Source organism: Ailuropoda melanoleuca, chromosome 11, assembly GCF_002007445.2.
Source record: "Ailuropoda melanoleuca isolate Jingjing chromosome 11, ASM200744v2, whole genome shotgun sequence".
In the NCBI taxonomy this organism is placed as follows: Eukaryota; Metazoa; Chordata; class Mammalia; order Carnivora; family Ursidae; genus Ailuropoda; species Ailuropoda melanoleuca.
This window is the reverse complement of record NC_048228.1, coordinates 105,644,257-105,666,032: the sequence shown is the minus strand read 5'-3', so window position 1 is coordinate 105,666,032 and position 21,776 is coordinate 105,644,257. Positions and strand designations below refer to the sequence as shown.

The window sequence follows — 21,776 nt, the reverse complement described above, 5'->3', positions numbered from 1 at the left end:
CCAGGGGTCCCTCTGAGTCCTGGTTCTGTGGAGGAGGCCCCTGGACGTGCTGATCCTGCCACTCTGTAGAAACTACGGTCCTTCCCAAAGACCATTCCAGAACCTCTGGGGGGATTTCAGGCCCATGACGGGGTTGCATTCTGAGGCCGCGCTGGATGGAGGGACTTCAACAGTCAGGCGCAGTGCCTCATGCCTGGGCAGGAGTGAGGATGGCAGGTGCCACATATGGGCCTGCGTTCCTTTGTCATTGTGCGGAGTGAGATGGGGCAGGTCTACAATGGAGCTTCCGGAATTGGGTGGTGGGGTCCTGGCTGGAAGCTGGGGACCTGCGGTCTTCTAGAAGCTCAGCAGCTGCATGGGGAGAGGGTGAACCAGCAGGTACAGGCAAGCTCTGTCTCCGTGTGTAGCCCACATGAGGGCCCCTGGGTTGTGCCAGTGGACAGCCTTCCACCTTCGGATTTCCCACGGGGACCTTTGGGGTCGGGAGAGGGGAAGGTGATGACGCCTGTTGGTTAAGATTGGCTCTGGTCTGATGGGTCCGGCATCCCCCCAGGGAGTCAGCACAGCCATGCGAACACTGACGAGAGCAGCTGGGAGAGCAGGGGGCCAGACGGCTGCAGAGGCTTGTCTGTGGAACCCCCCCGCCCCCCCTCCCCGCCCAGTCACCTCTTGCCTCTTGTTGGCAGTTTCCATCCAAACTGAAGATCAGTCTGGTCGGTCTTAGGAAGACAAGGAGCAGTTCCTTAGTTCCTTCGATCCCTTGGCTGGAACCTCTGTGGTGGGGAAGTTGCTGGTGTAGGACAGGCTGTGGAGGGTGGAGACCAAGAATGTGCAATGACAGTGACCAGAGCGATGGTCAGCCTGGCCCAGGATGGGGTTTGCGCTCGAGGATGACGTGGCTGGGGATTTAGGGAAGCAGAAAAGGAGCTAATTCTCTCTTTTGTCCCTAGATATTCCCATGAGGTAACTATATTTAAGTGTCTTGGGGTGAAGTACAAAAGAAATAACTGCCTCTAACGATGAAAACTCTTGCCTTCCACAAGGAGCCTTCGATTGGCCACTAATCTCTCATCCGCTTTGCTAACAAATGGCATCCCGCATTTTTAGCCGGGAAGGCCCGGTTAGAACACCGTCACTGTTTGCTTTAGGTTAAAATCGCATTCCCAACTAGCTGGCTGAAAACCACGTGTGTGCAATTTGAGACCTATTTTCCCACCGCCACCCAGGCTCAAAGGGGAGATTGGCTCCCAAGGTGAAGGGAATCCATGGGGCGCCAAGAATGAAATGGAAACTGGTCGGACCAAGCCTCTCTTTGAATCACACGTTTGTCCTCTCCTGTACACAGGAGAGCTGTTCTTGATTGACTAGAATAAGATGTGTTCTCAAAAAGGTGTGCCCGGGGCTGCAAGGGGCTCCCTCCCCCACCCCGCCCGTGCCTGCTGGCTGCTCTGCGAGGCCCCCCGCACGCCTCCCCTCCCCGCCTGAGACCCCAGCTCTGCCTCCCTCGGCCGCAGTGCCCCGGCCCTTACTGTGCACCTGTTTGTGATTGTCCACTGTCTGTGTGATTTGGGCCACTCAGAAAATCCAGGAGCTGGAGGCCACGCTCTACAACGCGCTGCAGCCGGAGCCGGGGCGGAGGGCCAGCGAGGCACTGAGCGAGGGCCAGCGGGAGGACCTGCAGGCCGCCGTGGAGAAGGTGCGCCGGCAGATCCTGAGGCAGAGCCGGGAGTTCGACAGCCAGGTCCTGCGGGAGCGCATGGAGCTGCTGCAGCAGGCCCAGCAGGTGAGGGGCAGGTGGCGGGTGCCAGGTGCCTCTCGCCCTCCTCCCGGCCTCTGAGCCCTCCGACGGGCACCTGGTGTTCCAGGCATGTCTGATGGACGGCTGGCAGCCAAGCGGGTTTCCCCGTGAAGCAAGGCAGGTCTTCTCGCGGGTGTCCTCACGGCGCAGCAGGTGCGCGGCCCGCAAAGGGGAGCGGTGTGCGGAGACGCCTTCCAACCACACGGCCCAGCCCCTGCTGAGTCCTCCTGCAAACCAGAGCCAGCTGTACCCTGGGCCTCTCTCCCCGGCAGGTGTCTTCTGTTTGAAAGTCAGGTTCTTAAAACCAGGAGGCGTGGCGGAACAGTTTGCCTTTTTTGCTGTATTTTGTGATGACGGCCAGCTAATTCGAGGACTGGACCTGGCAGCCGTATTTGTTGTTAACTCTGGAAACCTCAAAGTATTCCAACGTTTGGAGTCCTGTGAGCGTCACGTGCTGCCACGCACACAGAGAGCCAGGCCTCGAGGACTGTAGGGTGATGACGGGGGTGAAGGGACCGTAGCAGCACGCTCCGCTTGCTGACGGAGACCCTCGATGGCAGCCCCGCGGCAGGGTGGGGACAATGATGTCCATTCTCCTGATGAGAACCCTGGGGCTCAAGAAGGTTAAGTCGTGTGCTGAAGGTCACATAGCTGGTAAGGGAGTCCCATCAGTGAGGAAGGACCTGGGTGACCGGGGGAGGCGACATCACAGAAGGCAAGCAAGCACACCGTCAGGAAGGGGCAGGGGAGGGTTGTGTCCAAAGACAGCACAGGGTCCCGGTGGATTTGAGGAGGGGGCATGGGGGGCACAGCCAGATGCCATGCAGGGCAGGAGCGAAAGGAGGTGGTGAGGGGGAAGGGGGAACTGGCAGACTGGGAGGGCTGTTCATTCAAGACTTGGTTTGGTTGAGAGGACACGCAGGCAGCCCCAGTGACCCCGGCCTGGCTGTCGCCTCCGTCCCCATGCTGCCTGCTCTGTGCTGATGGCACCTGGTCCTCTGCTCCCAGTGTGCGGGCTCTGACGCAGTGTGTGCAGAGCCGGAGGGCACAGGCGTGCACGCACACACCCTGTGCAGAGGGAGGGAGAGCTTTCATTGCCAGGAAGGTTCCTGATCAGGCTGGCACAGTGAGCGGCAAAGCGGAGGGAGAGGCTGGAGATGGAGGGAGGAGAAGGGAAAGGCATCCATCCACTGACTGAGAAGGTCTGATGTGTGCAAGGGGTGAGGGGGGCCCAGGGTGCGGAGCAGCAGGTGAGGCTCAGGCTTCTGAGCAGAGGGGGAGGGGCAGGGGTTGGGAAGGAGGGGACAGTGGTGAAACTGCTGCTTTGTGTCCACACACCGGGCTCCTTCGTGTCCTGAGGGAAGAAGAAAGGCAGGCCACATTGTTCACGTGAGGACACACAGCAGAGGGGGGAAGGGGTGGAAGAGGGAAGGGAGGACTTGGAATCCCCGGCCCAGGTGGGTGGGGAAGTTGCTGGTGCGGGGAGGGGGCCACTGAGGATGGAGACCAAGAATTTGCGGTGACAATGACCAGAGTGATGGTCGGCCTTGCTGGGCAGGGCATTGCAGGATGGAGGGGGGAGGGAAAGGGAGGCAAAAGAGGGAGGGGGAGGAGGGGCTTATGGCCAGTACCATCAAGGAGAACTTGGCACAGGGATGTTGGCATGGGCATTTGCATTCAAGGACACTGCCACTGAGCCACCTCTGTTATGGTCACGTGGATAGTGAAAAGTGGCCTGGGGCACCCCCAGCTCAGTGGGAAGCCCAAACACAGCACAGATCCTCACCGACTCGCGTGGCTGAGGCTCCTATGCTGGGATGCACCTGCCCAGGACATGCGGGGCAGGGACTCCATCCAGGAGGCTGGGGAGGCTCCCAGTGGAGGGCCCAGCTGTGCCAGCTTTTGAAGATAAATAGGAAGATGCCAGGTGGCCGCCAAGGGGGAAAGAGCATTTCAGACAGCAGCGCAGCATGGTGTGGGCAGTCTGGGGTGGCAGAGTGGTTGAGAAACACAAACACTGGGTCCAGACGGTGTGGCTTTGAACCCTCTTCTCCTCGGTATTAGCTGTGTGGCCTTGACCAAATGACTTGACCTCTCTGGGCCTCAGTTTCCTTGTGAGGATGGAAATAATGTCTACTCATCGGGATGTTGTAAAGTTGAAACAAACTCTTGCACGTGAAGCGCTCGCAGCCAGTGTCGGCAGCTATTGTAACTGCCCAGTGTAGACCATGAGTCTGTGTAGCAGGAGCAGGACAGGCCAGGGGGCTGGTGCTGGCCTGTCTGATGTGCAGTGCTGTGCCTCCTTTGTGAGGCTTCCTGACCGAGCGTGCAGCGGCTGGGAGGGTTGTTCAGAAAACCCAGCTTAAAGCAGAACGACATTTGCCTGTTTGAATCAAAAGGCCATTACCTGACTCGAGGGCTCAAATCTTGTGAAGGTGCTCCTCACGGTCTATCTGGATGTATGATGAGCTAGTGAGTGTACCCCAAAGGCTCAGGGCAGTTCAGCATTCGGCTGTGACTCCTGGGGATGCACCGTGGCCTACGTGCTAAGAAAGGAAGGGAGCCAGGTGATTTAGAAAAGAAAAAAAGAAAGGGAGGGAGGGAGGGAAGGGAGAGAGAGAGAGGAAGGAAGGAAGGAAGGAAGGAAGGAAGGAAGGAAGGAAGGAAGCCAAGCTGCCTGCTTGGGAAGATCAAGGACAAAGATCCCTTCAAGAGAGAAAAATCTTTTAAAATGCGAGGGTTTTGGATTGTCAGTGAAGACCACATGGATAAATCGCTTCCTTTTCCGTCGCTCACCTACCTAAGCATGGAGAAAGTTAACGGCTTGACCCAAAGCCGAAACTGCTTCTCCTTTATCTCTAGATCATTTCCAAATTAGTTGAAAGTTCCGCTGAAGGTAAATGGTAGGCACCCTTCCTCCCCCTGAGGATGAGAACTGCCCTCACTTCTGTGAAGATACACCGAGATGCGATGCGTGTATCGCCAACACTGACCAAGTCACTGAATGAAATGCCCCTTGGAGGCTTTGGTGAGATAAGACCTGCAAACCGAGTAGCTAGTGCCTGGAGCATGGTGGGTGTTCAGGGAAAGGAGGACTCTCTTCATATAATGACCCCTGTGGGTGTCCACCCCTGCTCTCAGTGTGGGGTCCGTGGGCCAGCAGCCGCAGCGGCACCTGGCAGCTGTTAGAAATGCAGACTCTCGGGCCCCACCCCAGACCCACTGCATCGCCTTCTGCGTTTTACAGGATTCAAAGGTGATTCTGTGCAGATGACAGTTGCTCAGTTGGGTTAGTCGTAAATAGAGATCCGTGAGTTCCAGAGGGGAGTGAGGGCCTGTCTCCATCTGCTCAGACGCCAGAACAAGTGCCACAGGGGAGACTTCGACAACAGACGTCTGTGGCTCGCAGCCCTAGAGGCCGGAAGTCCAGGAGCACGGGGCTGGCCGATCTGGGTGCCGGTGAGGACTCTTCCTGGCTCCCAGACAGCCTCCTTCTCTCTGTGCCCTCAAATGGCCAATGGGGGGGGGCGGGGAGAAAGGAGAAGGAAGAGGGGGAGGGGGAGAGATTGTTCTCTTCTCATAAGGCCATCAACCCTAGCAGATCAGGGACCCACCCTATGACCTTACTTAACTTAATATCTCCCGAAGGCCCCCTCTCCAAATACACTCACACTGGGGGTTAGGGCTCCAACCTAGGAATTTGGGGGGGTGCAGTTCAGTCCATAGCAGGGTCTCATTGCTTTTTTGGTTCTGGAAGGGAGTGAACACTCATTCCTTCTTGTGCTCCTTCCCTCTCCCTGTCGCCCTGACTCAGGCCAGGTGAGCCCGTTCTCTGTTGCATCAGGCCATAGAATTCAGAGGACCGCGCCCACCTACTCCCTCCTCTGGGCCCGGTGCCTGAATCAGTGGCAAGGCTTAACAACGGGCCTTCAGCGTCGTCCTCTGTAGTCTGGGCAGTCTGGAGCAGTTCCACCCCAGGCTTTGCCTTGAGAGCCCTGTGTCACCCTGCAGGTGGAAATGCTTGGCCAGACTCTCCCGGTGTGGCTGCTTCTTGCTCCCCGTCCCTGCCGAGCACCACACGTGTGACAGCAGCCGGCATGGTGGCCCCAGCCGGCATCTCGGTGGCTTCATAAAAGGCTCACACTTCAGAGCACATCTGTTCCCTGTAACAGAATTTTCTGGAGTTGGTCGTTCGAGGGTGATGCCCAAGCAGAGGGGAGGATTCTTTCCAGGAAGCCCTGAGACGACAGGCGCAGCAAAAGTGAGGTTTTGTGGCTTCTGCTTGCCTCCGATGGTTATTTACTGGTCCAGCACCTGTCACATGCCAGGCACGGGTCTGGCCACTGGGGCTGGGGCAGTGAGCCAAGTCCCTGCTTACGTGGAGCACATGCTCTTATAACCCAGTGAGAAAACTCACAACTCAAACACCAAGAATGTCAGAAAGGCTGAGAGGACACGGGAGAGGATGTGAGGCGGTAAACCCCTGGGCTCTGTGCAGAGAACAGCAGGTCCAAAGGCCCTGAGGTAGGAATGGGTTTACTGTGCTTGGCGAAAGGTGTACATGGTCTGTAAGCTGTAATTTGCAAAAGTAGCAGCTGCTGATACAGGATTTTTAAAAACCAGAGGCCACAAGAGCTGGGTAAAAGCCAGCTCCCCGGGGAGCAGTGGCCCTTCGTGACCACCTGAGTTCACGGCCAGTGGAAAGCTACGGGGTGGTGTTAGGAACACAGGCTCTTGGGTCACACAAGTTTGGATTCAAATCCTGCTCCGACTTACAGTGTAACCTGAGTCAGTTTCCTGACCTGTAGAATGGGGACAGTCACAGCAGCATCTCCAGCCGGGGTCAGTGAAGAATTGACATTAAGTGCTGGGAACAGTATCTGCCACACACTAAGCCCTGGACACGTCTAAGTTCATATCTGCCCCACTTGACCTTTCTCACCCAGCACGACCTTTACTCTGCACTCTGTCACGTTGTCACAATAATCCCGGCAAGTCACTCATTCGACACATGCTGACCGGTAGGTGTCGGGTGCCAGGCCCTGTTCAAGAACAGGGAGAAGGGAGAATGCAGTGAAGTCTCAGCCTTGAGTCACACCTGGCAATGATAAATAGGGAGATGTGACAGTGGGCGGCCGGGGACCCCCCGGTGAGCTGTCCTGGGGAGGGGACTTTGCCCCCAACACCTGAAGAGTGGGAAGGAGCCCTTTCCTACTTGAACCCCCCCCCCCAGTCATCCCCTCATCCTTGGAATAGAATCCAAGGCCATGTGTGGTCTGGTTCTCATTACTGTGTCCCCTCCCCACCCTGACCCAGCCTGGCACCTGCTGGGCCCCTGCCTGGGACAGGCTCCTTCTGTCCTCAGGCTTCCATTCAGATGTAGCCTGGGGAACCGCCTGCCCCACAGCGCTATAGACCTAGCTTCCCCCCCCCCCCGCCCCCCGCCGCCGGAATGTAAGCTCTGTGAGGGCAGCGACCTCTTCTTCGAAGCGCAGTTGTTCCTGGGGGATTTTTGCAAGTTCTTTGAAAGCTGTAAAGTGTCACCCTCCCTCCATGTGATACTGTAGTGTACAAGGTCCTCCCTCCCAACCCCTGGGGCCCCCATTTCACCCTCAGGGCATGAGGTCACAGAAGAGGGGTTCAGATGTAAGAAATTATGTGATTCCCCAACACCCACCAGCTGGAAAACTTGGGGCGCAAGACCCAGGCCAGGGTCCAGCTGAGTTTTCTTTTTTCTCTTTTAAGATTTTATTTATTTATTTGTCAGAGAGAGCACAAGCAGGGGAGGCGGAGAGAGAAGCAGGCAGAGAAAGAAGCAGGCTCCCTGGTCAGCAGGGAACCCAACGTGGGGTTTGATCCCAGGACCCTGGGATCATGACCTGAGCTGAAGGCAGACGCTTCACCCACTGAGCCGCCCATGTGCCCCCCAGCTGAGTTCTGTGCAAATTCCGTAGGGCCGCAGGCATATTGACCTGTATCTGTTGAGCGGATGAATGTGTCATTAGAGGCGGTTCTCAAAGTGGGTCCCCAGACAAGCAGCATCTGCATCACTCAAGAACTTGCTGGAATGTAGCTGCTCAGGCTCCACCCCCCAAACTGAGTCAGAAAGTGCTGGGGGGGCCCAGTGATTTGCAAGCCCTCCAAGTGACACTGATCTGTATTTGGGAACCACTGTCCTACAGGATGCACGGAAGACTTCTCCAGGCCTGGCTAAGGGCCCACGGAGGCCATGTGCCTATTGGGCCTGACCTGGATCGCCCGCCCTGCAGCCCGAGCACTCTCTGCAGGAGTGAACTCCCCATCTGCATTCAGGCCTGGCAGGGCTGCAGCCGGCTGGGCAGTGGTGGTGGTGGGGTACCAGCACTTGAGCGGTGATTCTTGGGCATGTGACTGTCTGGAAAAAGTCGCACTTGCTGGCCTCCCTGGGTGGGATGCCATGTAGAACTGGAAGGAATGGTCTGGTAAATCCCGGAGGGAGGGTGAGTGCCCCAGGGGCATTCTGCAGATGTAGCCTCAAGCAGGGTGACCGGCCGGTCCCATTTCCCAGGGCTGAGGGGTTTCTGGGGACCCCAGACTTCCAGTGACAAAACCAGGAATGTCCTGAGCAAACCGGGACAGTTGGCCATCCTCAATCCTGTGCTGAGCAGGCTTCTAAGGGGCTGGGGTGCGTGTGGCTGTGATGGCCACTGCTGGGCCTCGCTTCCTCTGCCGGGCCTCGCTTCCCCTGCCCGGGCGCCCCGGCTGCAGCGAGGTCAGTCTGGCGCAAGTCCATCCTCTGATGCCACTTCCAGTCCATGCTCTTCATTAGCCTGCACCGGGCACCCCCATGTCTTGGTCCAGGTGGGATGCTTCTGTTTTAAAGAGATCCTGTCCTAAGAGTCCACACCGTGTGATTCCGTTTCCGTGCACTTCAAGAACAGGCGAAATCGACCCTCTGTGGTGGAGGGCGGGGGGTCTGGGGAGCCTCCTGGTGGGGCCCTTTATCTGGATGCAGGCGGTGGAGATACGGGCCTGCAAGCGCATAAAAGCCAGGCACGCTGCCCGCCCGTGTGTGCCTGCTTCTCTGCTTGCATGCTACACCACGATGAAGAGTAAAGACTAAGTTTTCAACCTGGAAATTTTACCTTTTCTGATGCATGAGGTCGTGTGTTTCAGAGAGTCCGAGAATTGGAGGCTAAGCTGGAGATCCAGAAGAGACATCTGAAGGAGTTGGAGGAAAAGGTAGGTGGGGAGCCCAGGGCCTCTCCCCCTCCGGCCCCCCCGGGGCTTCTTGCTGGGACAGGTCACCGTGGGGTCTGGTCCTTCTGCGCGGCCAGCTTTGTAACACCAAGAACAGACTCTGCCCCCCGCCTCCCTTCTCTGCCCCCGTCCCCCCACGATGGGCACATCCACAAAATAAGTAGCTTCTTCAGTTGCCTTTCTAGGGAAGAAAAGTGCAGTTTGGGACCAACTTTCTGTGTGGGTGGAGTGGGGGTGAGATGCCTTTTTTCCCCCCACAGAAGACCTTTTGGGGTTGCTGTGACCCTCTCTGGAGCGATAAGCCAGGCTTGGTTATGTCCCATGGACCCCTTCAGCTCAGATGACTTCTCTGTGCCAAAACCCAGTTGTGTGTTCTAGGGAGTCTCTCCCCTCCTGGCTGGAAGCGAGGCTGACCTGTCCCATGTTGACACCTGGCCCCGTTTGTCTCTCTGCGTGAACATCATTTTATGGGTGGGGAGACTGGGCCTGAGATGGGTTCAGACACTGGACCCTGATCCCGCAGCTGGGAAGGGATAGTAGGGCTCCTGGGTGCTGCAGCCACCAGCTAAGCCCCTCCAGCACGTCCCATTGGTCCAGGCAGACAGACAAGTGCCGCTCAGAACCACGTGTGTGGCATCTCTGTGCCCCCTTACCACCTCCCGCGCATCCACCTGGTGGCCATGGAGTCCTTGAGCTTCAGGGACCAGCTTGTATGCGTTGCTGTATCCAAGTCAGTTCTCACCATGGAATAGGGCACCTCCCATGTTTGCCAAGCGAGTCGTAGAGAAGTAGAGCAGAGCCTCTCATTGCGTGGTCTGTGTCACAGGGTAAGCTCACATGTGGGAGCCACATGAGGCCCCAGCCCCGTCCGGGGGTCATCGGGGACGATGTGCCCGAGGAGGGGCTCCCAGTCTGAACCTTGAAGCTGATATGCAGTCACCCCAGGGAGGAAGAAGGAGAAAGAGCATTTGTGGGGTTCAGTGGCCTGAGGCAGGTCTTAGGAGAGAGGAAGCCAGCTCCCCCTAAGGGCAAAGTGGGGCCAAGTCACGCAAGTCTCCCGAGGGCAGGTTTTGGGGCAGATATCTAAAAATGGGAAAACAGCCCCTCCCCGTCCTGGAGGCAATCAAACACTGTGGACCCAAAGGGACAGGACAGCTCTTCAGATGATGCTAAGCCCGTTTTAGAAGTTTCCTCTCCTTTCTCTCCCAAGAGGATGCAGAAATCACCTTCCTGCATCTTCCCTTCATCACCAGCCGCTGCGCCCCTGGCCCGCACAACCGGAGGTGTCCTCCAGGGGGCAGCAGAGGGTTGCAGCTGGCGGCTCAGCACAGGGATTCCAGCGGGTTCTCCCGCTAGAGCCCTGGGAACCCCTGTGGGATTCTGGTTTAAGCGGATGCCTAGTGTCTCCATCTGCCACATGCCCACCCTGCAACCATCTGGGGTTGTGTTGAGGTTCCGAGGGAATCTCAAGTATAATTCCACCCAAGAATCCCTGGGGATCACCTGGCTTTGCAGGCAGGTGTGTTTGAACTCTGCCCCAGGCTGGCCCTGGAACCCTGGAGGGTTTATCCCTCCACCCTGGCCTGGGGGCCTGCAGCTCTCCCCGTCTTCTGGGGTGGTTGTGAGGATTGCATGAGCTTGGGGTGTGAAGTTCTGAGCCCCAGGTCCAGACCAGATTGGTGGGCTGCAAACATTGGTTCTGGGTCTCAGCCCCCCATCAGAGCTTTAGGACTTGAGTGGGCAAACTGGGTCACTGAGTGGGAAAGGACAGCAAAGGGACTTCAAACACACCACAGCTGTCTGGCGGATAGAGTTTTAAAAGGTGGTCTAGGGCCACGCATAAAATAAGGCAGGGGGCGTTTTTAGTGAGGAGGCCTCCTGGGCAATGTGTGAAGCCCCCTTCTGCCTCTTGCCTCAAAGCAAGTGTGTGTGGGTTGGTCTGTCTCCTTTTGTCACAAAGGACTTGCTGAGGAGGGCAAACAGCAGGCAGACTCCTGGTCGGGCCAGTAGGACAAGAAACACCCAAACACATCATTTTCCTGGGGCCACTAGTGGAAAATGGCTGCAGCCACATTATCTCGTGGTTCATGTCTGTGGACAGGAACCCTTTCCTGCCACACCCCACCAGGTGCTCTTGGCAAGTCCTTCCCCCTCCCTGGGCCTCAGTTTCCCCACGTAGAAAATGGCAGCTAGGTAACTCCACATAAGCCCCGCCCAGCTCCAGCCTCCAGTGATTCTAAAACTTGTGTAAATGGTGGGGGCTGTCTGTTTGGATTTTAATTTTCAACAAATAATTAAGGGGAGTTATTACCTCATTTTGAGGGGGGGAAAAGAACGATTTTCAAAAGCCCCAGATGATGCTCCAATAGGTTCAGATGGAAGAAAGCGAGTCATGAATTCAGAAAGAGAAGCCTACTTTCAAACTGATCTGTATAATTTTTCCTTCCTTTAAAGCCATTTTCCCCCCTGCTATTTTTTTTTCTTCTTAAAGCAGATGAATTGAATGGCACAAAAGATTTTAAATAATGGTCTCTTGGGAGAGCAGGCCCTGGTGGGGATGGTGCTGGGGGGAGGGCTTCTGCTCATGGTCAGGTGGGTCTGGGGGGAACCCACCTGGTCCTTAGGTGCAGGCCTGGCCTTTGGTGGGAGCCACCAGCCGTGACCATGGGAGGGTCCTTCCTTGTTTGTAACGTGTCCTGCCATGGTCTGCAGGAAAGCCAGGTGTCCGCACCGAAAGCATCCTGGTCTGTCTGAGTCGGCCAGGTGTTTGGGGAGAGCAGTTGGGAGCACGGAGGAACTCCAGAGGGCGGGTTTCCCGGTGAGGTCAGCTGCCGAGGCCCACTCGCTTCCCCGACCTCCTGAACCCGACCCTAGGGTGGTAGTTCTTGTGGGATGTGTCACTGAATCCCATACTACATATCTTACATCTTTTTTCTTTTCTTTTCTCCCCCCCTCGTTTTCTTTTGGTCTTATTTTATAGTTTTTGTTCCTTTTTTTGTTTTTCTCACTAGCATTCATTCTGTGGCCTTGATGACTTCAGTGAGCAAAGAACTCGGGTTGGTATCCTTTCAATTTCGCAGATAAAAATGATGATTTTCTGAAAAGGAGGATTTTTTCCCACTTCTGACCATAACATTCCTTGAGCCATGAGGCTCTGTGGAAGGGGGTGGCCTGTGGCAGATTCCTCAGCTCCCTGGCTCCCTGGGTGGAGGGTGGGGCCATCAGGGCTCAATGGCGAGTCCCACCCTTCCGAGGGAGGTTGGGAGAGCTCTTCGTGAGGAAGGGACAGTGGGGGCCCGGTTGTTGCCCTGTTGTGGCTCATCTTCAAAAGGGGGGGGTGTGGTTTTTCCAAAGTTTCTTCCATATTTTGGCTTTGGTTTCTGGTGCTATTGCCCGTGGACCAGACCATAGCAGGTTTCTGGGGTCAGGGGTCTTCAGGAGCAGGAAGCTGATGGGCAAGTCCATGACCTGCATATAAAATACCCAGGAAGGCTGTGTGAAGAGCCCCCAGCTGCCTGCCCATCCCCCACCCTTAACCCTACGCCTGGTTCTGATGCTCAGGGACCTTGGACAGAAGCCATGGGGCAGCTGGTCCTGCTCTGCCTTGCAGGCCCCCAGGATGCAGCTCTCACCCAAGTTTCTGCTTGGGCACCCACGTCCTTCCCCATTCTTTTTGCTCTGAGTATCCCCCTTGGGGCTGGAGGGGTTGTCTGCCAAGGCCCCTAGGATCTACAATTCTCACCCCGGAATCTAGCCCAGGCTTAGAGCCCCGTGAGCTCTGGGGATGCCCACAGTGCCTGCTAGCTGTCCTGACCCCCAGGCCGAGCTCTGCTGCTGGTCCCTCCCCTGCCTGATGTTCTTACGGGAGCCCTGAGCCTGGCCCCATGACGCAACGGCTTTGCCTTGTATCTTCTGTGTCCCAAGGCCTAGGTCATTGCTCAGCACATTCATGCTTTGTTTGTGTAGTGAGTAAAGGGATGGTCCCAGGTCTAATCAGATGGGGAGTAGGGGTGGCCATGGGGGGTGGAGGTAGTCCTGGAGGACAGGCCATCCGAGTCCCATTTCCTCTTACCCTACATTGTCAGGGAAGGTCCCTCAGTGGGCTCAGCTGGAGAGTTTGGGACAGCAGCAGGGGCAGGTGGGGGCAGATAAACCAGGGGCTTCCCCAACCATTTTAACCCTTGATTCTTACGGCACTTCAAATTATTTTTTAATCCTACAGGATAGAAAAAGAGCTTATGGAATAAATTGAGTCCCTACAGCAACCCCAACCCCACTCAAACCAAAATTCAACAGCAAAACAAGCTACTTCAAGCCAGAGACTGAAAACAGAATTCACGTGTAGTTGATGAGGAGGCCTTTGGGATCCATGGCTGGGTCCTGGCTGGCCGAGCTGTAGGAGCCCTGAAGACGATGTGGATTTTGTCAAGGTCGGGGCCACATCTGGGTCCCCACTCTGGCACCTTCAAAGCCCGAGGGGCAGAGACCTGAATACCAGGAAACTAAGTGCAATTACTAGAAACTGAGTCACTGGAGGGCTACTGCACTGTCAGGGGTGAGGCCAGAGTCCTTGTCCCTGCACTGCATGTCTCCCCTGGCCACGGGGGTGTGTCCAGATGGACGCAGACCTGTGTACATACGTCTCCGTGAACTGTGCTCCGTGTACCCTGGAATCTGTCAGCCAGAGTGACTTGCAAATGTCCCTGTGATCTGAACCCAAATTCAAAACCTGGTCAGCAAGTCCCTTCAGATCTCTGTGCAGCTGATTCAGTAGGTGGTGACCAGGGAGGGAGGGAGAGAGAGAGAGAGAGAGCCCAGGACTCTGACGAGGGGCTGGAGGCTCACCCACTGTGGAGGGCGGATCCAAGGGCCTCAGATTTCCAAGAAAGAGGCCACAGGCTCCATTGCTCTTGTGGGTGTGACACAGCGACAGTCCCTGGGGCCATGTGGAGTGAGGACTGAGAAGGTGGACACAGACTACACCATTCCCAGGCTGTCTTTCATCTTGGTTGTACTCTGCAAGGCGCTGCTGAGGGAAGATGCTGGAAGGTGGAATGTTCCGTGGAGCATCTGTGGGGAACGAGCCTCCCTCTGACACCAGGGCCGCTCTCTCACATTCGTGGAGGAGAGAGCCCTTCCTGACCTCAGGAGACTGGCCCCTGAATGGAACCTTCTAGAAGATGGAATGGGGCAGCCAAGGAGGGCAGGCAGGACCTGGTGCGGGTCAGCCCGGGAGGGAGCCCCTGAGAAGGGAAGTGACTTGGGGATGTTGCTCTGTTGTTATTCTAGGGTGAGTGGGGTAGGGGGGCGAGTGTCTCCAGGAGAAGCCCCTGCTCATATTACCGTTCTCTCCTAAACTTCTGGAAGAAGATGTGTGGAATCAAGAGGGATGAAATGAAACAGAAGGTGGTGAATATGAAAGAGAGGACAATCACCCTGGGAGAATGAGCAGGGGCGGGCTGATCCCAAGGACTGGAAGATTCACTGCTCTGTGTTTGAGAGCAATCCCAGGATTTCTAGTAAAAAGAACCTTTGGAGAAAACCAAGTGACTGAGATTGAGGCCACTGAGGGGACCCGCTGGAGATGGGAGCCAGCACAGGAGCTGGAAGTTCTCAGGAGGGCAAGCCCAAGGATGGAGAATGCAGCTGCAGTGGGCACAGAAAGGGTACCCCAGCCAGATGGGGCAGGATGCCCAAACCAAATCAAAGAATTGGGGGGCAGGGGCTCTAAGCAAACACACAGCAGGACAGCTGAGAAGTGACCGTTCTCTGCTGAAATCTAGTACCAACATTTGGCATCCAAATGTCAATGAACCGATGTCTTTGCTTGAAGATGGCCATCTGAGCATCCAGGGTGGTGATGGGAGTGTGGAACCACGCAGTGAGTGAACACGAATGCCCATCTGCTTCCCCTGGGGCTCAGGCAGCACACAGAGCCATTGCTTTGCTAACTCGGTGACAGAAGTCCCGGAGGTGCGCACGGGTGTCTGGGAAGCATTTCTGTGACACCGAGTGTCCGTCCTCTCCCTGTTGCAGGAGCGTCCAGGAGTGCGGTCCTCATGCCCTCCTGTCCCCGTTCTGTCTGCTTGGCCCTCCCACTCAGACAACAGGTCAGGAGTGCTATTGGCTTTGAAGTCAACCCCAGCTGGGCCCCTTTTCCCCAGAAGACACTGGCAAAGTATTCGCTGCTGAGTCTTAGCTTCTCCTCCGTGGGATGGGAGTGACGTCCCATGCAACACCTCGCCTCTTGTCTCCGTGGGACATGATTAGACAGTTGGACCGGCAGGACTCCCGGATCCTGGCAGGAGATGTGGCCGGCAGCATCCACGGCTCGCTCAGGGGGACTTGTCCGCAGAGGAGACCATCCAACCCCTGGGGGACCAGGAGCCATTCTCTGAGACAGTGCAGGTACGAGGACGTGAGACCCACAGCAGCAGGTATGGAAGCCGCCCTGGCTAGAAACCCGAAGTCCCCAGAAGAAGCCAGTGTTTCTTGTGACCGTCCTGGGCATTGCTTCCAAGGTCCCCACCAGGGACAGGCCCGGTTCCAAGAGCCATTGTAGTTAGTTGACCCCAGAGCTCTTGTGGCCCAGCAGACGTGTACCTGGACTTCATCACAGCCCTCCACTCCCAGGAGGGGGTGTGCACGCTTCACGGCTGCCTCCTAGCACAGCCAAAGTCCCCCGTGAGTGTGGTTCCAGGGCAGCTGAGCTATGAGGTCAGCCGAGCCCCAGGTCAGTGTCTCATGCAGGAAGAAGAAGGGTTGGGTCCACCCTTTCCCACCACCCTCCTCACAGATCTGCTGGGGGGCTGAAGGGAGAGCCCTGCCATATTCCCGGCATGTGGTGCCGCCCCTCACCCTCATTCCTGGCTCCTCTGTGGCCAGCAGCAACCTGTGAGGAGCAGGACAGGGAAGTCCAGGGGTCACCACTGTGTCCCGTCCCTGCCATTCTGGCGGCTCTCTGGGCCGGGAGACCAGCAGTGCAGCCTGACAAGCCATCCCCGTTTGTCTGGGATGCGGGACTTCCAGTTTGAAAGTGGGGTAAGTCCCGGTCCAGCTGGGATGAGGGGGCCCACCTGCAGCACGAGGACTTGGCTGCTGGCCCTATTCACTTTGGCTCCCAATGCTCACAGATGTGTTTGCCCTCCGCAGCACGGTCTGAGCTGGACTTCTGTGAAAGGCAAAAGGTGGGGCGCGTGTGCTGCGTGATGCTTAGCTCATCCGAAAGGCTCGAGATTTACTGACGGCTCTGGCACGGTTTGAGGCCCTGTGGGGAGAGCTAGCTGCGGGGGCACTGGGCACCTTGGAGAGATGAACACTGTGCTTTAGGGAGAGCTCCACACCTATCTGAGCAAGTGCATCAGCTTTCCTCCCACCGGCCACTCCTTCCCCCTTCTTCCCCATCCTTCCGTCCTATGGGCTGAAAGTCCCAGGGTCTGTGGCTCCAGCTTTTCCCTCACCTTCCATAGATGGTTTGTGACTCATGGAATCCTGCCCGATGGTCCCAGTACAAACAATGACATATTTATTTTCACCTGTTTTCTCACATTGAACCAGAACCTGTTAGAGGCCTTCCAGTGTGGGATGCTCCTCCCTGAGCTTGTCGAAGAGCTCTGGGGGGGCTTCTGCAGACCCCAAACTATGCCCCCCCAACTATTTCCAGCAGTTAAGTAATTTTCCCAGGATTCTGAGAATAGAGATGAGATTCAACCCCAGGCAGTCTCGTCCTGGTGCCTGGCTACATCCCCTCTCATCTGACACCCCACCCCGCCGTCTCTGGCCACTCCGTGTCTGTCACAAGCCCTGTGGGTCGCCCCAGCACACTGGCTGCTGCTGGAGCAGGATGATTAAAAACAAAATCTCCCAAGCCAGAAGACCTCTCCTTCGAGGTCGGCAAGAAGGGAAGCGTGTGTATTCTTGAAGGAGCGTCAAACCACACGTGATGTTCATCCTGGGTGCTCTGCTCGGAGATGTGCAGAGAGTGTCCAGTAGCCAAGCAGATGCAGTCCACTCCGCACACGTCCTCAGGGTAACAGTGATAGGACTTGACGGCACCATCTGTTCCGCATAGGTGACCTTAGATTGACCTCGCCATTGGGGTGACCTTCTGTGTTTGTTAATTCGTTTTTTTTTTTTTTGTTAGTTTCAGAGGTAGAATTCAGTAATTCACCAGTCGTGTATTACACCCAGTGCTCATCACACCACATGCCCTCATTAATGCCCGTCACTCAGTTACTCCATCCCCCCCACCGCCCCTCCAGCAGCCCTCAGTATGTTTCCTAGAGTTAACGGTGTCTCTTACGGTTTGCCTTCCTCTCAATTTTCATCTTATTTTATTTTTTTATACAAAGGAGAATGAAACTTTTCTCGTCTTTATGACAAGGTGGCTTTGGGGCTTGGAGCTAGGTACCCACTGAAGTTGGGCTCCTCGCCTCCCACAGGACCTGGGAGATGGGGTTCTATTTTCCTTGGATATTTACATTCCGAAGAGATGGTCCCCAGGTCCTTTAGAAAGACATGCCTGGGTCAGAAAGCTGGCAAGAGGCTGACCCTCTCACCCCCTGCATCACCCAGAGGGCTCCATCCTCAAAGCAACATTTGACCAGGCCCTCCCTGCCTTTAAACATTCCCAGGAGCTCCCCCCACCCAGTGCTCCCAGAGAGACGCCAAAGACTGCCCTGGAGCTCAAGGTCTGCACGGACATAGCCCCAAGCCACCTTCTGTCCTTCCTCATTTCCCCTCTGAAAGCCCTTGGGGGCCGGCCACTCCCTTCATCTGTCCTGATGCTGCCACGGGGCCAGGACTTTCAGGCCGCCTCCACCTGGCAGAATCCCGTGCCTGCCTCTGCCAGCTAGAGTCCACCATCCCTCCAGCCCCTGGCTGCCTCCCACAGGACAGGGTTGCTCCTATCGGGGTCATGGTGCATTCATTTCTCAGCTCCCGAGTTTTGAATTCAGACCTGGGTTTGAATCCTGACTCTGGCACTTTATGTGAGGCCTGGACAAGCTCCTGCACCTTCTGGAGCCCCTGTCTCACCATCTACAAAATGGGTATGATAATGCCCCCCTCCTAGGGTTACGGCACAGTTGAACCAGCTAGGGTGACGTGACCGAGATCTCAGGTGATACGCGGAGTGCAGCACTAGCTCTAGGTCCCTGATTAACATTTTCTGTCCTCAGGGAGGAGGCATAGAGCTTCATTCACTCTTAGAGGAGGGTGGAACTTGAGGTGCCCCCCGAAAGTTTGTATTTCTGATGGTCCTGCCTGGAAATTTCATTTTGCCTCTCCATGCGCATCATTAAGCATTTAATTCCAAGGGACTTCTCTGCAATGTTTTCTTGCTTTGGGTGTGTTCCGGCATGCCGGCTTGTAAACCGAGAGGCGTTCGTTCATATTGTATGACGCGTGTGAATGAAACCCAAGGCCCACTCATGAATAATTCACCTGTTCTTGCCCTCCTTAAAGGGTATTCTCCTGCACAATCTGAAGGCCCTGCAGCCATCTCGAAATCTCTAGAAAGTCAGTGTTGCAAATCCACTTAACGTTACTAAGTCTTGACCTGTGACCTTTGTACGGTATGGAGCCCACAGCCACAGGACGGACTGAGAAGAGTTTCAGCTATGTTGTCAGAGCCCCCAGCAGTGATGGGTTTGACGTAATGAATGTTGATGTGAAGATCGACACGTGCTGGGTATTCCAGGACGCAGAGGACAGTGGTGAGGAGCGGGGCCGTCCTGCGGACGGAGCAGCTGGAAGCCCAGACATGGATACGGACACGCTCAGGAAGCAGCTGGAATCCTCTGAGCAGAAGCTGTGGGCAGCTGTGGACAAGTACGTGATGTCCGAGTCCGGGCTGAGGAGCAGGTAAATATGGCGTTTGGACCTTCTCTTGGTGTATTTAATGCATCCTGGGCATCCTAATGGGGTTAGATCCGTGTGTTGATTGTTTCTGCAGCTGGGGACACAGATGCCCGGGGCAGCCCCAGCTCTGGTTTCTCCTCTGTCCCGTCCTCTGCTTGGCATGTCAGGGGCTAAGCCTGCTTCCATGGGGGTCCGGTCGATGGGAGGCACCGAAGGGAGGAGGAAGGGAGAGGCCGGGGTGCTTTCCCCTGTCCTGCTGTGAGTGACTCAGCCAGGATTTCAGGCTCCTCTCTGGTCCTCTTTTGCCTGGTGGCCAGTTCCTGGGCCCAGTATCACTGCCCCCTCCCCGCATGTCCCTCCAGCCACAGGGGCAGGAGGGGCGCCTGGCAGTGGCTCATCTCTGGGTTGCCCATCCTCTCTGTCTGGCCTTTTAGCTCTTCCGTCATCTTTATAGCAGACTCTCTGCACTTGTTTCTCACCGCTGACATTCCTGGCCTGGGCTCTGTTTTCCTGTGGAGGCAACGGGGTCCAGAGGTTGGGATGTGAGCCCAGGTCCTCCTCCAAGCCCGTGCTCTTTCCTGACCGTTATCTGATACCGAGGCCAGCAGAGTGAGGTGGGGTCCTGCGTGAGTGTCGGGAGAAACCCAGCATAGAAATGCAGGACAGTAATGGCTGGGATCCATCCTGAAAGGTTTACCATGATCCCAGCAGCCAAGCGTCTTGGATTTGCCTGGGACTTCACCATTTTCTTGTATTTTCCTACATTTTAATAAAGGCAAGTCATTAAATGTGTATTTACATGTGCTTTTTATCTTTTTTCCTCTTTGTAAGACTTTTTACAGGAAGAAATTTGCATATCAGAAAAGTTGTTTTGTTACTTTATGCGATTGTCCATTCGTTCATTCGTTCATTCATTCTCACTCCTTCTGCCGCCTGTGCTGGCCCACCCCAGAGTGACGTGCTGAGTTATGTTAGTTTGCTCGGGCTGCTTTAACAGAGTGCCACAGACTGAGGGGCTTAACAGAGCTGTACTGTCTCACAGTCCTGGAGGCTGGAAGTCCAAGTTCAAGGTGTGGCCACCTGGTTCCTTCAGAGGCCTCTCTCTGTGGTGTACAGACAGCTGCCTTCTCCCTGTGTCCTCATGCGGTGGTCCTTCTGTGCGTGCCTGTGTCTAATCCCTTCTTGTAAGGACCGCCATCAGATTGGATCAGGGCCCACCCAGATGACCTCATTTTAACTCAACTGCCTTTGCAAAGGCCCGGTCTCCAAATACAGTCACATCCTGAGGTTCTGGGGGGCAGGATTTCAACCTACAAATTTGAGGGGACACAAATCAGCCCATAACATAAATCCTGGGGGTTGAGACCCAGGGAAGGTCCCAGCCCTGGAGAGAGCTGCAGTGTAACCCCACATGGTTGTGGATTCAAATCTTTCTCCGAAAAGATTGACAGTGAAAACCAGAAAGTTATCGGGCCTGGGGAAAATGGTAGGAAACCCTTACTGAAGGAGACCCCTCCATGCAAGGAGAGCCCTGGGGGCACCATAAGCAATGGAGTGGAGGGGGCTTCTGGGGCTGGGGCCCAGGGTGAGGCTGCTCTTGAGGGGGCATCCTGGACCCGCCTGTGGGGAAATGTGGGCTGTGTCCTCCATTTTTGGAAGGTGGGCCACACCATCCTGCATGAGGGGAGCTGGGGCAGGGAGGATGGACTGCATTATCTAGGGTAACTAAGAGCGGAAGCCAGGGTTTGAATGCACAATGGGTTAATTTCATCATGGGTGTCGTCTTGCTAGGGTATGGTAAATGTTGGTAGTGTACATTGGGCTTCACTTTGATGAAAGTGTTAAAATTCTAAAGTATTTATTGTAGGGGTGCCTGGATGGTGCAGTTGGTTAAGCGCCTGACTCTCGGTTTCATCTCAGGTTGTGATCTCAGGGTCGTAAGATCAAGCCCCACGTGGGGTTCTATGATCAGCGCAGTGTCTGCTTGAGTTTCTCTCTCCCTCTTCTCCCCCCCCAAAATAAATAAATAAAAATCTTTAAAGAAATATTTATAATAAAAAGAATAAACAGTGTTGTTAGAAATTTGGGAAAGAAAACCCACTCCCATCTTCACTACCCTATCGATCATGCATATTCATTTCCAACCTAAATGCCACAAAATTATCAGTAGCTCTACACTCATTGAGTGTTTACTTGGTTCCAGGCACTGCTCACATGTTTGTTTAAATTTTCACATATTTAATACTTAAAAAATACCAAAAATCAGGTGATAGCCTTATCCTCAATCTATAGATGGGGAAATGAAGGCACAGGGCAGTTAAGTGATCTCTCCACAGTCACCCACATGTCCAGCCATGTCGGCGGGCTGGGACTTGAACCCAGCCACCCATTTCTCCTGCTGCCCTGGTGGGGTCTCCCGGCTTCATGGCACTTTGTAGCACTGCGTATTAATATTTGCTTAACTGGTCGTTAATCTGTGAAAAATGGTACTTCATCATCTATTTCCTATTTGTGAGTCTGTCAGTTCCTGAGGGCTGTGAAAACAAAATACTGTAAACTTGGTGGCTTAAAGCAACAGACATGCATCATCTTGTAGGGCTGGAGGCCAAGTCCTAAAGTGGCATCCTGGGGCAAACGTCAAGTTTGTTGGGGGGCCCATGCTCTCTCCTGAGGTTGTAGCAGAATGTTTTCTCCTCTTTTCCAGCAAGACGGCTGCATCCCTTGGCTTCTGGCCCCTCCCTCCACCTGCAAAACCAGCAGGGTAGCACCTGGCTTCAGGGCTCACTTGGCCTTCACCTTCCTTGTCAAACCTTCCCCTGCCTCCCTATCGTAAAGACACCTGTCACGGGCAGGCAGGCCCCACCCAGGCCGTCTGGTT

General features: G+C 55.5%; 2 protein-coding genes across 2 annotated transcripts in view; both read left to right on the top strand.

Moving 5' to 3' along the window:
- Positions 1 to 13,396, top strand: part of JAKMIP1 (janus kinase and microtubule interacting protein 1) — a 129,465-nt gene extending 116,069 nt beyond the window's left edge. The window contains exons 20-23 of the mRNA XM_034672150.1: positions 1,580 to 1,783; positions 8,954 to 9,019; positions 12,018 to 12,093; positions 13,260 to 13,396. Of these exons, the coding sequence (XP_034528041.1) occupies positions 1,580 to 1,783; positions 8,954 to 9,019; positions 12,018 to 12,068 (321 nt within the window). The 3' untranslated portion in view covers positions 12,069 to 12,093; positions 13,260 to 13,396. The remainder of the gene's footprint in view (positions 1 to 1,579; positions 1,784 to 8,953; positions 9,020 to 12,017; positions 12,094 to 13,259) is intronic.
- Positions 13,397 to 13,585: 189 nt separating this feature from the next.
- Positions 13,586 to 21,776, top strand: part of C11H4orf50 (chromosome 11 C4orf50 homolog) — a 55,015-nt gene continuing 46,824 nt past the window's right edge. Inside the window, 2 exon segments of the mRNA XM_034672146.1 lie at positions 13,586 to 15,474; positions 18,503 to 18,901. Of these exon segments, the coding sequence (XP_034528037.1) occupies positions 18,615 to 18,901 (287 nt within the window). The 5' untranslated portion in view covers positions 13,586 to 15,474; positions 18,503 to 18,614.